At 39.3% G+C, this 15040-nt stretch overlaps 1 protein-coding gene across 50 annotated transcripts in view; it reads right to left on the minus strand.

The window, feature by feature from the left end:
• Positions 1-15040, minus strand: part of MAP4K4 (mitogen-activated protein kinase kinase kinase kinase 4) — a 189790-nt gene that overhangs the window by 60306 nt on the left and 114444 nt on the right. For all 50 annotated transcript variants that reach the window (XM_045981448.1, XM_045981424.1, XM_045981431.1 and 47 more), the window contains exons 6-9: positions 10844-10934; positions 8690-8820; positions 3365-3419; positions 1902-1980 (exon numbers count right to left, since the gene is read on the minus strand). In XM_045981448.1, coding sequence (XP_045837404.1) covers positions 1902-1980; positions 3365-3419; positions 8690-8820; positions 10844-10934 — 356 coding nt within the window. The remainder of the gene's footprint in view (positions 1-1901; positions 1981-3364; positions 3420-8689; positions 8821-10843; positions 10935-15040) is intronic.

Genomic DNA, 15040 nt, shown 5'->3' on the forward strand with positions numbered 1-15040 from the left:
GAAATATAAATACCTGGGTCATTCCTTGGACCTACAAACCAGAAACACTTTGAGGCTGAAACCCTAAATTAAGAGATTCCAAAGGGATTCTCACCTACCATGTCTACAAATTAACATTTGGGAATCAATGATCTACAATATATTCTTTAAAACCAATTGTCAATTTCTGCTAGGAGAGTGTTTGCTGACACTTCTCCAAAACCAGCAGCAGCAATGTACCTTGGTGGATAGGAAGACAGCAATCAGAAAGGAGGAAGAACATTATGCATGCAATCATCTCATCCTTTTAGAATACTTGGGTAAAATGACAGCAATGACGTAAATGGATGAAAATGCATCTAAGTTTAGAGAAAGTTTTGTGTAAGAACACAGAAAGAATCTGTCATCTACATCTGTCTCTTTACATCACTGTATTATACACACAGTGGTTAATCTCAAACTGCAAATAACGGACAGAATAATCAAGAGTGCGGCCAGCTGAAAGACTTGTGAATTGCACGGTACTCTGAAGACAGAGCATAAACTCCATTTTTTTAAAAAAGAGCATTGCTTCGTTTAGTTGGATAGTGCTACCCCAGCCCCACAGCTTACTCCTTGATGATGCCCACTATACATATATGGTTTCCCTAGAGTTGGCCATCATAGATGTCCAGAGTTATCAAGTTTCAATACAAGAGGACAATTGGGACTAAACTGGCAACCGTACTGCCTTAGAGAACTCTCTAAAACCTGGTAAGTGGAACTAGATAAGCTCAATTATCTGGAGCTGAATGTGGTTAAAGACAGTATTAAAAAAAAAAAAAATGAGAAAAATCCTGCCAGCAAACAAAAGGTGGGGAGAGACAGTGAGGAATAGGGAGAAGTGTGAGAGAAACAAGAGTAAAAATACGTGTGTGCATATAATGCCCACAGACAGGAAAAGAGAACTACAGGACATCAGAAGATGAGCAATCAAGAGAAGAGCAGATAGGAAGAGCTAAAAGACCAATTCCAGAAGAGAAAAAGGCTTGAAATTGAGATCTTGTGCATATTTCACAATTAGAGTCAAGAACCCAAGAGAAGACATCACTCACTGGAAAACCAGTGAGAACAGTTTCAGAAGGGGAAATAACCACCATGGTAGTGGGTGTGGCACTAGTAAGATAGATGAGCCCAGGAAAACAGAAAGGAAAGGGGAGAGGGCCCACGGGCATGAGGAGCGGGAGTGGAGTCAGAGTGAGAGGAGAGCACTCAGAAAAAATTCAAGAGGAAACAAGTAAACAAAATTCTCAGGTGAAAACAAAGCACTACCCTTTCCCTCAACACTTTTTAAAACGAAACCAAATCAACAGTTTCCCCCACCACCACAATTCTTATGTTTTTGCCGAGGAGGGTCACCATCATTGCCCTTCACTGATAAGCGACTTTTTTTGAGCAAACATGTGAGCGCTGTAGGGAGAAAGGCGGCAGCCCAAAGACAGGACCATTCCTTTCATTTCTGGAATGAAAAACGATGCACCTAATTTCAGTGTTTTACAACAATTACAGTAAATGTCTCCATTAACATTCAAATCCTATTTCACCTGAGGAGCAGCAAAGTCAGTACAGCTTTGCTTTTGAATGTGAAAATGCTTAGAAATGTATTATACTTACAAGAGGGCTTAAATATTAAAATGAAACTTTTTTCTTTAACCATGTTACAGTGTTTCCTATGGTCACTTGTTACTATTTTGTAATTAAAAGAGAATTTATCAAGAAAAAAACAATTTTAAAAAGACACTTTTTAACTGGGGTTTCAGGGCACTTGTTACGTTCTTTGGGAACTGGAATGCCTAGAATTTTGTCTTGGAATGAAACTGAAAAGGAACAATTTTTTGTAAAAAGGAAAGAGCAACAACAACAACAAAGCATACATAGCTTACCATTTTTTTGACTTCAGCCTGGGAGGAGGGTTTCTGGGAATGAGAAACAGTGCTCTCATTGGATGCATGTCACAGAGAGCTGGGGAGAGGAGACGGTGGCGTCAGTATGGTACTTATTTTACTCATTTGTAATTTCTAGGGCTCACTCAAAATATCAAATGTGCTGTCCCATCACCTGACTGACAATCTTTATGTCAAGCAGTCTAGACATTTAGCTATGAGCCCTAGGGCATATTCTGAGTTCCCCATTTAAACACAGCAAAATATCGGGAGGTCAAGAGCAACAAGAAGAATATACAATTTCAAGACTGCAATGAAAGTAATTTATTATCATGGAGTCGTGGTGAGGATTATATCAGGCAAGGCTTGTAAAGGCATTCATACAGTGCCGAGACAGGGTGAGCGGCAGTAAAGACCTCCCGCAATGTTAACTGTTTGTTCACTGTCATTTTAGGAAGGAGCAAAGACGAGAGAATAAAACAGACTATTAGATTCTGTGCAAGTACCGTTTGTCCTTCCATCACTTGTCCAATAAAGCTATGTTCCGGGCATATGCACATATTAACACGTCACAATAGGTAATGCGCATTTTTGTGTGTTTATTTACCTTCATGAGACTCTTACAAGGCAGCTGGGAAATGGGGGCCAAAGAAGACAATCTATTCCCACTATGAAAGAAAACTTAAGCAAAGGATCTGGCAATGAGCCCCTGCCTCAATTCCTCAGACGGAAACATGAGGAAATATATGTTGGTCAAGACTGACATCCATTTCTTGCACCGCAAACTAATTTTTAGGCATTGGAAATTTCTTTCATTCATTCAACAAATATTTATTCAGCAGCAACTATCCAGCAGACAAGGATACATTCTTTGTATACCCCTTTTCTTAAGGGAACAGCAAATAACGCTGTTTTGTCTCTGTTCTCTGAAGTTTTATACCGTCTCTGCTCAAAAATCAATTTTATGAAGCTGGCATTCAGTTAATCCAAAGGAGAAGGAAATTTCATGAGCAACCAAAAAAAAACAAAACAAAACAAAAACCCACAATAAACCCAGACCTTATTCTACAGATAAAAAGTTATGCCTCTGTAAAGTCAAACATAAGTATTACTAAAGTTTCATGTGTTAGGACCAGTTTCACGTGCTAGGATTTAGTTTCACTGAAGCTTAAATTGTAAAATGAAAATTACTGCTTATTATCTAATGTCATCATAATTTCATGTCATACACCTGAATACAACTTAAACAGATAAAATGTAACCTACAGACTTCAAGGATCTTCAAAAGGAATAGTGGATGCCAAGAATCATTTGACATCTAAAACTTCACTGTTTTTATGCTTCCTTCATCAGACTGTCTCACCAGGAATGGCTTTACCCATGAAACCATTCTGTTTGAAGCCTTGAGACTAGGTTTAAGTCACATACAACAACTGGGCTAAAAAGGAAAGAACGTTACTTACGGGGAGCACCTTCTGCCATCTCAATGGCTGTAATGCCACAAGACCAAAGGTCACTCTGCAAAAATAAAACAATATGTTACAGGTACCAGATTAGACATGAAACCACTAACTTACCACAGCTGGTTACTCACACAAATGATACAAGGGCATTTCTGAAAAGAAGTCTGCCATGAAATTAAAAGCAAACACATACGTAAGAAAAACTTCCAAATGAATGAATGAATGAATGAATGAAAAAACAAAGATGAAAATGGTTTGCTAAGCAGAAGCACTCACATCTACGACTGAAGTAGAGGTGGCCTAAAGAAAAGCTGCTCTGTGTCACGGCGTACTCTGCTGCTCAGTATGTTTCATTTCTTTATTCAGTAACTTGGACTCCTGGCCCAGATTTATGTTTAATTTTATGTTTTATGTCACTATCTCAAATTTAATTAAGATGTTAAAATTTTAAAGGCTAACCTGAAGCTAATATAATACTATATGTTAATTACACTTGAAATAAAATTTTTTTGAACTATAAAGGCTAGAAAGCATTCTTCTATAAAAGGTCCAATAGCTGAATTAATAAAATCTAACAGAGTTCACTAATTTGACTCACACTGCTGATGAGCCTCTCCACTCCCCACTCAAACTTTAACAATGGGTAATCAATAAGCTGCCTTTCTGTACATGGAATCTCTTCCGAGTCCCCTGAAATATTAATTTTAAAACTTGAATTTTAATTTTACTCCCCACTCAAATACAAGTTCCATGAGGGCAGACACTTTTTTTTTTTTTTAATGTATAATGCATTATTTCCCCCAAAGGTACACATCTGTGAATCATCAGGCTTACACATTTCACAGAAGTCACCATAGCACATACCCTCCCCAATGTCCATAACCCAGCCACCCTGTCCCTACCCCCCATTCCCTAGAAACCCTCAGTTTGTTTCCTGAGATTAAGAGTTTCTTATGGTTTGTCTCACTCCTTAAGAGTTTCTTATGGTTTGTCTCACTCCTGAACCCATCTTGTTTCATTTTATCCTTTCCTACCACCCCAAGCCCCCCCGCCCTGCCTCTCAAATTCCTCATATCAGAGAAATCATATGAAATTGTCTCTCATTGACTTATTTCTTAGCATAATACTCTCTAGTTCCATCCACGTCATTGCAAATGGCAAGATTTTGGATTTTTGATGGCTGCATAGTATTCCATTGTATGAATGTACCACATATTCTTTATCCATTCATCTGTTGATGGACATCTAGGTTCTTTCCATAGTTTGGCTATTGTGGACATTATTGCTATAAACATTCGGGTGTACACACCCCTTCAGATCACTACATTTGTATCTTTAGGGTAAATACCCAGTAGTGCGATTGCTGGGTTGTAGGGTAGCCTTACTTTCAACTTTTTGAGGAACCTCAATACTATTCTTCAGAGTGGCTGCACCAGTTTGCATTCCTACCAACAGTGTAGGAGGGTTCCCCTTTTCCGGCATCCTTGCCAACGCCTGTCGTTTCCTGACTTGTTAATTTTAGCCATTCTGACTGGCGTGAGGTGGTATCTCATTGTGGTTTTGATTTCTTTTCCCTGACGCCTAGTGATATGGGGCACTTTTTCATGTGTCTGTTGGCTATCTGGATGTCTTCTTTGCTGAAGTGTCTGTTCATGTCTTCTGCCTATTTCTTGACTGGATTATTTGCTCTTTGGGTGTTGAGTCTATATGTTCTTTATAGATTTTGGATACTAACCCTTTATCTGATGTCATTTGCGAATATCTTCTCCCATTCTGTCAGTTGTCTTTTGGTTTTGTTGACTGTTTCCTTTGCTGTGCAAAAGCTTTTCATCTTGATGAAGTCCCAGTAGTTCATTTTTGCCCTTGCTTCCTTTGCCTTTGGCGATGTTCCTACGAAGAAGTTGCTGCAGCTGAGGTCAAAGAGGTTGCTGCCTGGTTCTCCTCAAGGATTTTGGTGGATTCCTGTCTTACACTGAGGTCTTTCATCCATTTTGAGTCTATTTTTGTGTGTGGTATGGAAATGGTTCAGTTTCATTCTTCTGCATGTGGCTGTCCAATTTTCCAAACACCATTTGTTGTAGAGACTGCTTTTCCATTGGACATTCTTTCCTGCTTTGTCAAAGATTAGCTGACCAGAGAGTTGAGGGTCTAATTCTGGGCTCTCTATTCTGTTCCATTGATTTTTGTGTCTGTTTTTGTGCCAGTACCATGCTGTCTTGATGATGACAGCTTTGTAATAGAGCTTGAAGTCCGGAATTGTGATGCCACCAACTTTGGTTTTCTTTTTCAACATTCCTCTGGCTATTCAGGGTCTTTTCTGGTTCCATATAAATTTTAGGATTATTTGTTCCATTTCTTTGAAAAAAAAATCGGTGGTATTTGGATAGGGATTGCATTAAATGTGTAGATTGCTTTAGGTAGCATAGAGATTTTCACAATATTTGTTCTTTCAATCCATAAGCATGGGACGTTTTTCCATTTCTTTGTGTCTTCCTCACTTTCTTTCATGAGTACTTTATAGTTTTCTGAGTACAGATCCTTTGCCTTTTTGGTTAGGTTTATTCCTAGGCATCTTACGGTTGTGGGTGCAACCGTAAATGGGATTGACTGCTTAATTTCTCTTTCTTCTGTCGTGCTGTTGGTATACAGAAATGCAACTGATTTCTGTGCATTGATTTAACATCCTGACACTTTACTGAATTCCTGTATGAGTTCTAGCAGTTTTGGAGTGGAGTCTTTGGGTTTTCCACATAAAGTATCATATCATCTGCAAAGAGTGAGAGTTTGACTTCTTCTTTGCCAATTCGGATGCTTTTAATTTCTTTTTTTGTCTGATTACTGAGGCTAGGACTTCTAGTACTATATTGAATAGCAGTGGTGAGTGCTCGCTTTGGCAGCACATATACTGAATAGCAGTGGTGATAGTGGACATCCCTGCAGTGTTCCTGACCTTAGGGGAAAAGCTCTCAGTTTTTCCCCATTGAGAATGATATTCGCTGTGGGTTTTTCATAGACGGCTTTGATGATACTGAGGTATGTATGAGGGCAGGCACTTTTGTCTGTTTTATTCACCTTAGTATCCTCAGAATTGTGACTTACATGTGGTAGGCACTCAATAAACACTGGCTGATGAATGAACTTTTATAAGCCAATTTCTTAAAATCCAAACAAGATTTTTAAAAGCAGACAATGGGTAGTTATTATCATTAGCATTCTCTTGTTTATATGCTATTCTAATGAAAGAATTAAAGTTGCTCATTTTAAGCATTTTCCAAATAACCTATAATTATGTTACACAATTCAAACACATGTTTGATTATAAGAAGGACAGGCCCACAAATTTCTCCCTTAATTTTATGAGGTTTTCTCTACTACAGGGCACAAAGGAGGGGTTTTACCCAACTTGACCCAGTGACTAATCTTAGAAGCATCAGTGGTGAGACAGGCAGATGTTCCGTGCCACTTGGTGTAATGCAACACAAACCACACCCCCATCTCCTGAGGCAATCCTGCTTTAGGTTTTTCTTGATACTAACTGAATTTCTCCAGTTTGTAAGAAACAAGGTAAATGCCTTACAAAGACTGTAAAGTTAAAATTCAAAAATGGCAAGGCAAATCTGGATGGTGGAATACTGCCTCTTCAACAAGTCAGTGTCATAAAAAAAGGGAGAAGGGTTGGTTAGCCTTGATCAAAAGATATTCTGTGGCCAAACAGCCAAATACAATGCCTTGCCCTATATTAAACACTAGTTTGGATACGTCAGATACAAACCAGTTGGGTCTAATTATAGACTCCTTATTAAGAAATTATTTTTTAAAGATTTATTTATTTATTTGTGAGACAGAGACAGAGCACAAGCAGGGGAAAGGGTAAAGGGAGAGGGACAAGCTGAATGCCCACTGAGCAGGGAGCCTGATACAGGGATCAATCCCAGGACTCTTGAGATCATGACTTGAGCCAAAGTCAGATGCTTAACCTACTGAGCCACCAAGGGGCCCCAAGAAATTATTCTCATTTACTTAAGCATGATAATATTTTGGGTATGCTGGAAGATGTTTTCAAATTTTGGAGATAACAAAAATGACATATGCAAGACTGAAAAGTCATATTGTCTATATAATCTATTAATATTATTATAATCTATTAATCTAGGGCACCTGGGTGGCTCAGTGGGTTAAGCCGCTGCCTTCGGCTCAGGTCATGATCTCAGGGTCCTGGGATTGAGTCCCGCATCGGGCTCTCTGCTCAGCAGCGAGCCTGCTTCCCTCTCTCTCTCTCTCTCTGCCTGCCTCTCTGTCTACTTGTGATCTCTGTCAAATAAATAAATAAAATCTTTTTAAAAAAATAATCTATTAATCTAATACTCCAGCATATGAAAAAAATAAAATAAAAATTTCACCATACCATATACTTAAAATGAGTTTCATTAATTGGGTATTTTTAATAAAAACTAAAATACACAAGAGAGTGTAAAGATAAGAACTCAAGTTTGCATAACATTAACAGGAACATAAACACTCTGACTCATTTAATCACAGCAAAACTATTTTTTTTTTTAAAGATTTTATTTATTTATTTGACAGAGAGAGAGATCACAAGCAGGCAGAGAGGCAGGCAGAGAGAGAGGAGGAAGCAGTCTCCCTGCAGAGCAGAGAGCCCGATGCGGGGCTCGATCCCAGGACCCTGAGATCATGACCTGAGCCGAAGGCAGAGGCTTAATCCACTGAGCCACCCAGGCGCCCCAGCAAAACTATTTTTTAAAAAAATAATTTTTGCAAACATATTCAACCCAAATATGATTATCAAATATGGGTTTTACAATGGGATCAAAAAGATGCATTATTGATAGAAATCCCTAGAGGTCACTCTAATAAGTTAAATATATTTGTATACCAAATCAAGCTGCAAAGCTCTTTAACAATACTCTTGAAATTTCACATAGACCAAGTTACTGCTATATATTCTAACAACATTTTTTAAAGTATAATAAATATCTGATTATAACAGATTCTTCAAGTTTAAAAGGATGGCAAACAGGGCAGAGTAATTTACTCATGACAAAAAGCTCTATGCACAAGGCAGTGACTTCCACTACTGTGAAAGCAGTATATTACTTAGTAAGGAGAACAAAGGTGATAGGGAATGAAGAACAATAAGACAGCATCTCAGTAATGTCTGACTGGAAATGGATGGGAACAAGGTTTCCAAGCGTTCCTCACTGAAACAGCAGGAACGGATAAGGGGTGTATAATCTATAAGCAGAGCCCCTAACCCTCAGGAGCACTAGGGACCCAGTGAAGGCCAAGAAAGCAGGTGCCTCTTACTCTGTAATCGTAGGTGGCATCTGGGTTCTCATCACAGGCGATGACCTCAGGAGCCATCCAGTAAGGGGTGCCTATGAAGGTATTTCTCCTCCCAACCGTCCGGTCGAGCTGAGCACTCACACCAAAATCAACTGTGGGAGGAAGAGAAAGGAAGGAGTAGAACATAATTAACAAACAAGTAAACCACAAGACGAAGAAATGTGAGGAGGAAGTGTCTTCAGTATAAGCTCAAAGAGTTTCATGGACATGCAAATCCCTAAGGTCACCAGCATCAATAAGGAGTACTGTCTCCAGAGCAAATCTGCCAAAATGACAAAATCTTCTACCAGTCTATAGGCTCCTGGGAGGCCTGGACCCAGCTACTTCTCTGGGCTTCCATGACAGTGACCACTAGAGGGACTTTTGGATGAATTAGGATGTTCAGTGCTTGCAGGAAACATGCCTGCCGCAAACAAGATCAAGTCATAGAAAGCTCTAAGTTCAGGAGACTTGACTAACACCCACGTGACTTAGCTTCTTAAGCAGCACTTAACCACAGAAAGAGGAGAAACCCACAAAGGTTGTCTGGAAAGTACAGAGTAATTAATTCAATATAGAGAATCAAGCTAAATCACAAATATACTAAGAAACACTCCTCAAAGTACCCAGGACGTCTGATTTTTAGAGTGACCTCCACATGCCACTCAGCTGAACAATGACGGTCGTCTAGAGGAAAGTTCAAAGATCGGAGGCAGAGCTGGCAGGACGACCAGGGTCTCTAATGGAATGTTTGGCGACAGCACTATGCACACTGCCGTTACCTCTAGGAGGACTGCATGATGGTGGACAAGCTCCTGCAGAAGGGCCTATGGAGGGCTGAGATCACTCACAGGGGCTGAGTTACAGATTCAGCAGGCAGAACGTGCTCAGGAAACCACCTGGCCAGGACGTGGGCCCACATGTCCTGACACAGAGACACATGTGCTGAGCAGTACGTGCCATCTGCAGTTATGAGTGATCACCAAGTGATTACAGAAGGACTATCACAGTCCTAGCACCAACAGGCCAGCGAAGGGAACACACACAGCTTCCAAAGTCACTGGGAATGAGAACAATTTAAGTGTCTCCTATCTTAGCTTTGAGGGTATTTCCCCATGGGCACACTATTCCTCTACAGATGACCAAGAAATGGAGGTACTATGCAAGAAAGCAATAACGAAGATTCTGTTTTCAAACTACTGTGCCTAAGATTTTTGAAAGATGGACTAGATTCTTATAACCATAAACAATTTTTTTGTGTGTTGCCTTACTGGAAGAAAACTTAATGCTAATTGTTTAAAAATTTGACAGTGGGATTGAAAAAAAGTTCAAATCCAGGTAAAGGAAACAGGAAATACAGAAGAACCATTACAAAACCATTTCCAGGAAGATACTTTGGAGACTCCATCCATCCATGCATAAATTTACTGAGCCCCTACTACATTTAAAGCACTATGCTAGGTGCCAGATAAGAATACTCTCATAAATAAAACATCCTAATCGCTACACTTCCAGAACTTACATTCTACGAAATAAGTCAGAAATATATGTAAACAAACAGCTGTATAATTATAAATTGTGATCAGGAAGAGTGAAGAAATAAGCGGTAGATCAGAAGGTCAGGGCATAGAGATCAGAGTCAGGGAAGTCCTCTGAAGAGGAGAAAAAACTGTAACCTCAGAACTGTTCCCAATAGGGAACAGTACGTGCGAAGACCCTGTGAGACATTCCAAGGAAGTAAGAAAATGAGTGAACTGGACAGGGAGAGAAGTGAGAATGGTCACAAAATGGGGCTGGAAAGTATTAGGGGCCATGGCTTTCTATGGGCCATGGTAAGAATTGCAGATTTTATTCCAAGTGAAATAGGAAGCCACTAAAGGTATTTAAGGAAGAAAGTGCCATGATCTGATTTAAACATCGTCTGTCTACTATATGGAGAGCAGAGCAGGGGAGAAGCATGGCAGGGAGGGAGGCTGGAGACAGACAAAGCAGTAAGCCCAGTTCCCACTTCTTAAATAGAACAGAAAGAGAAAATGTGAGTAATAGAGCTTTTAGCTAAATGCCAACAAGGTAGGGAGTTGCTGCTGGTTTGCACCAGAGCCAAGTATTACATCATGTGGCACGTGTGTCACATACCAAGTTTCACCTCTGCATTCTCAGTCAGCAATACATTCTGGCCTTTGATGTCCCGGTGAATCACATGATGGATGTGAAGATGTGCCAGGCCCTGAAGAGGAGAGACAGATCTGAATTTTAGTTCTTTGCTGCTGCAAATAAAGAGCCTAGAACACACGTTTTATAACAAAGCACATGTACAGGCCACAAGTTTTATGAATCACATTTAGAACATACTACAATTCAATTTTTGTGCATTTCCAGGAACACATTACCAATAGTACCACACAAACAGAAAGAAGTACCCACTCTCCAGTTCCAATGGGTTAGGTCCCCTGTGTGAGCAACATGACCAGTTTCTAGCTACTCCTTGAAGACACACTTTAGATTACCATCTGCAGTTTCTCTGCTGTAATTTGTGCTATTTGTGCACAGGGTGGTTCCTTTCCCACGCTACATGTCCATCTTTCAGTGGGTGACCCCGTGGGTATATTTGAACTAGACCCATCCCAGGGGAAAACACGAAGAGCCAGAGTGCGGTTTCAAGTCTGGCTCTTGAACACTGCCTAGTTTTCCCACCGCATAGTGACAAATTGCTAACTACTGATCAAGCCCACCTCCACCCCAAGTGTAAAACAATTCTGCCATCAAAAGCTTTATATTCGAATAAAATATCTTTCTTTCCCAAGGAAATAAACCCTACTGGGCACAGAGCACTTTCTGATGACCTTGTATCGGGAATGAAGCCCAAGAGCCATGTCTCTTATGAGAGGTGGGAGAAGAACAAAAACACATTATGCATCCAACTACGAACTGAGACAAAAATGGGTCATTCTCACGACTCCTGTTCTTGTTCTGTCTTTAGCTAGACAAGCCAAATCTACAGCTTGCCTCCTTAAGATACAAACAAGCTATTTATTCTGAAATGTCTCAGTTGAAAGTCTAGATCAGAGATGCAAAGGTTTATTTAATTTCCTGTTTGATTTTTTTGTGTGAGGTTTTATTGTTACCATTACTGTGTAGGATACGCATTAAATATAACAGCTGCTCTAGAACACTAATTTTTCTAACACAGGGGTTTCTAAACAATAATTTACCAGTCTGCTTATAAAGCAGAATAGAGTGTACTTGATAGCTCTGTTTATTTTCCCACCACACAGGATGTGCAGTGTTATACCACAAAGCACTGACTAGGGGAAAAAGCACTAAAAATATATGGCATGTTAGTGCTATAGTTAGGAAGAAAGTCTCTTCTTTCAGCACAGCATAACTCTGAACAGCAAAGAAAAAACAAACAAACAAAAAAAGTAGCTTTGCTGATTCTTTCATAATTCCTACTTCTGCTACTTCAGTTCATTTTATATTCTCTAACTTTCCCAAACTCTCTTTTTATACTTTCACAGGATTATCTTAGCAACAAGCTTAAGTATCCACATCTTCTCAAACAACATGGCCTGCATAGACTCCTGTTTCTTGTAAGTGATAAACGTTAAGAAACATCTACTGCCTGGTCCTACTGCTGAAGGAGTGCTGTCTCCAGGTGAAAAACCACTCAAGGTATGTCTAATACCCTGCAGACACTGTAAATCTGAGTTATGATTATTCTAAACAAGTACATCTTTCCCTGTATGCAGAGAAAATGTATGTTCAACTACTCCTGTATGCTCAACTCTTCCCATGCCAAAATTAAGCCACAATTATGCCTCCTTAGCAGAGATAGTCCAGATAGAAATACACACTAAATACCATTCTAGAGTGAATGCATCAATGTTTCAAAGCTAGAAAACATTTTTCCTGTAACTCTATTTCATTCAAGGACATGGAGTAAAGGATAGTTAAAGGCTATCCTTCAGTATTGATTATGAAACACTGTAAGTACCCATACTCACTATGAGTATCGGTTTCCACTAACACACATCAGTGGCTGTATAAACGTGAAAGTAGGCTGGGATGGACACTCTGGCTTGTTGGTAAACCTTTGGTCTCAAGGGTTTCAGGAGGCAAGCCCAAGAGAGCTTTCCTACTTATGTCTGAGGCCTACAAGCTCATGACTCTCAACCCGCTGAGTATCTTAACATAATAATAACATAATAATAGCATGTGAATCTAACACCTACTAAAGAATGAGGACAAATTTTGCCACTGCAGAAAAGAGCTAACCCACCAATCTCTTTGAGAACCCAGGTTATCCACTTGGTCTGGCTCTGTCTGTCCCCACAACAGCTCACCTCCTTCTTGCCATACTGCTTTCTCTTTACCAAAGCAGACTCTCAGCAATTTCGGTGAAAAACACACACTAGCATGTGACACACCAACTCTTCCAGAGCCTTGTTTGGTTTTAGTTCATTTAGACTTTTGTCGTAGGAAAAAATCCCATTCTAGATGAAATGTAAATGAAGGAAACACTTGTTTTGGGTGCCACCAAAGTGAAAAACATTTGCTATACCTCAAAATGATATCCATTAAGCTCTTACATTCAGGCCAGTCAGGGGCTTCAAACAACCTGGGCATCTTTGAAATGATGCCTGAGATCAATGAAAGTAAAATAACTAAATATGTCTATTACAAGATAGGTAAACAATGCTTGCCTGTATATATAAAAACATGTAAATTATCTTTGATGGCTGAAATACATTTGATGCTAGGACATTTATACTAAAATCTAGTTCTTTGCTTAAGAAATCCCACACTGGGGCATCTGGGTGGCTCAGTGGGTTAAGCCTCTGCCTTCGGCTCAGGTCATGATCTCAGGGTCCTGAGATCATGCCCCGCATCAGGCTCTCTGCTCTGCAGGGAGCCTGCTTTTCTGTCTCTCTCTGCCTGCCTCTCTACCTACTTGTGTTCTCTCTCTGTCAAATAAATAAATAAAAAATCTAAGAAAAGGGAAAAAAAAAAAAAAAGAAAAGAAAAGAAATCCCACACTACGGGCGCCTGGGTAGTTCAGTCGGTTAAGTGTCTGCCTTCAGCTCAGGTCGTGATCCCAGGGTCCTGGGATTGAGCCCTGCATCAGGCTCTCTGCTCAGTGGGAAGCCTGGTTCTCTCTCTCCGTCGGATAAATAAAATCTCAAAAAAAAAAAAAAAAAAGATAAAGAAAGAAAAAAATCCCACGCTGGAATTATATATAGAAAAGGTATGTGTAAGTATATGTTTATAACGGAAAATAATGACAACAAGTAATATTTACTGACAATCAGTTATATACCCACGTTACATTAAATGATTCATATATACCAACTCATTTAATTCTCATTACAATGTTATTTCCTTCACAGGACTGGTATCTAAATTTTACAGAAGAAAGTAAATCTTGAAAGGGGAATAACTTTGCCAGGGGTATGCAATAGGTAAGTAGCAAAGGCAGGACTCAAACCCATGTCTGACTCACTCTAACCGCTGTTCTCTCCTGCGGACCATGCCAAGAGTTCTAGTTGTTAACATAATAAATACATCTGCCCGCCTGCTGAACTCCTTCACAGTAATGCAGGGCAGGATACTTAGTTTTCCACTTTTAGACTCTGTCTGCTAATAATAACCATAAAAGATAGTTCCCGCATGTTTTAATAATGAAATCAGAGAGTGATTACAAAAAGAGGGTTCTCCCACCGCATCCCCTACAACTGATTTTCTTAAGGGAATTGCTTGTTTTTTTCAAGGGCTTCATAAAAATATCTAAATAAAAAGAATTAAAACACAACTCTCTGAATTCTTTTTTTTAACTTGCAGTCCTCTATGAAATTTAAATATAAAAGTAGGGTAAATTTGCCTATAAGTAAAAAAAGATAACCAGTTTTTTTTATTAGTGAGAGAAGCATAAGAATTAGATTCCAGTTTAATTCCACAGTATTTATTTTTTAAATGTGGTGGGTAAATGAAATCCAACCAACTAATTTGAATGTGTAATTAAGGGGTAAAGTAGACAGAAAAACTGGGACAGCTGGCCAAAGGAAAAGAGTCTCATTGGTAACTCACATGCACTTTTCAGATGCAAAATATACAGATCCTTTGCCTATAGTGTCTGCGTTATCTCTATTACTGAAAGCAATCATTTAGAATCTGCTAAAACAGTAGTTCAAAAACGTTAACATCATAAACCAGCTTTCCAATTGGCTGTAGACAACATAAACAGGAGAACTTTTCCTTGTAAATATGCAACAGAATCTAACAGTTAATGCCAAAGTCCACAAGATGATTTTGAAAGCCAGCATTTGACATCATTAA

The sequence above is a fragment of the Meles meles genome, chromosome 16, assembly GCF_922984935.1.
Source record: "Meles meles chromosome 16, mMelMel3.1 paternal haplotype, whole genome shotgun sequence".
NCBI classification, from domain to species: domain Eukaryota; kingdom Metazoa; phylum Chordata; class Mammalia; order Carnivora; family Mustelidae; genus Meles; species Meles meles.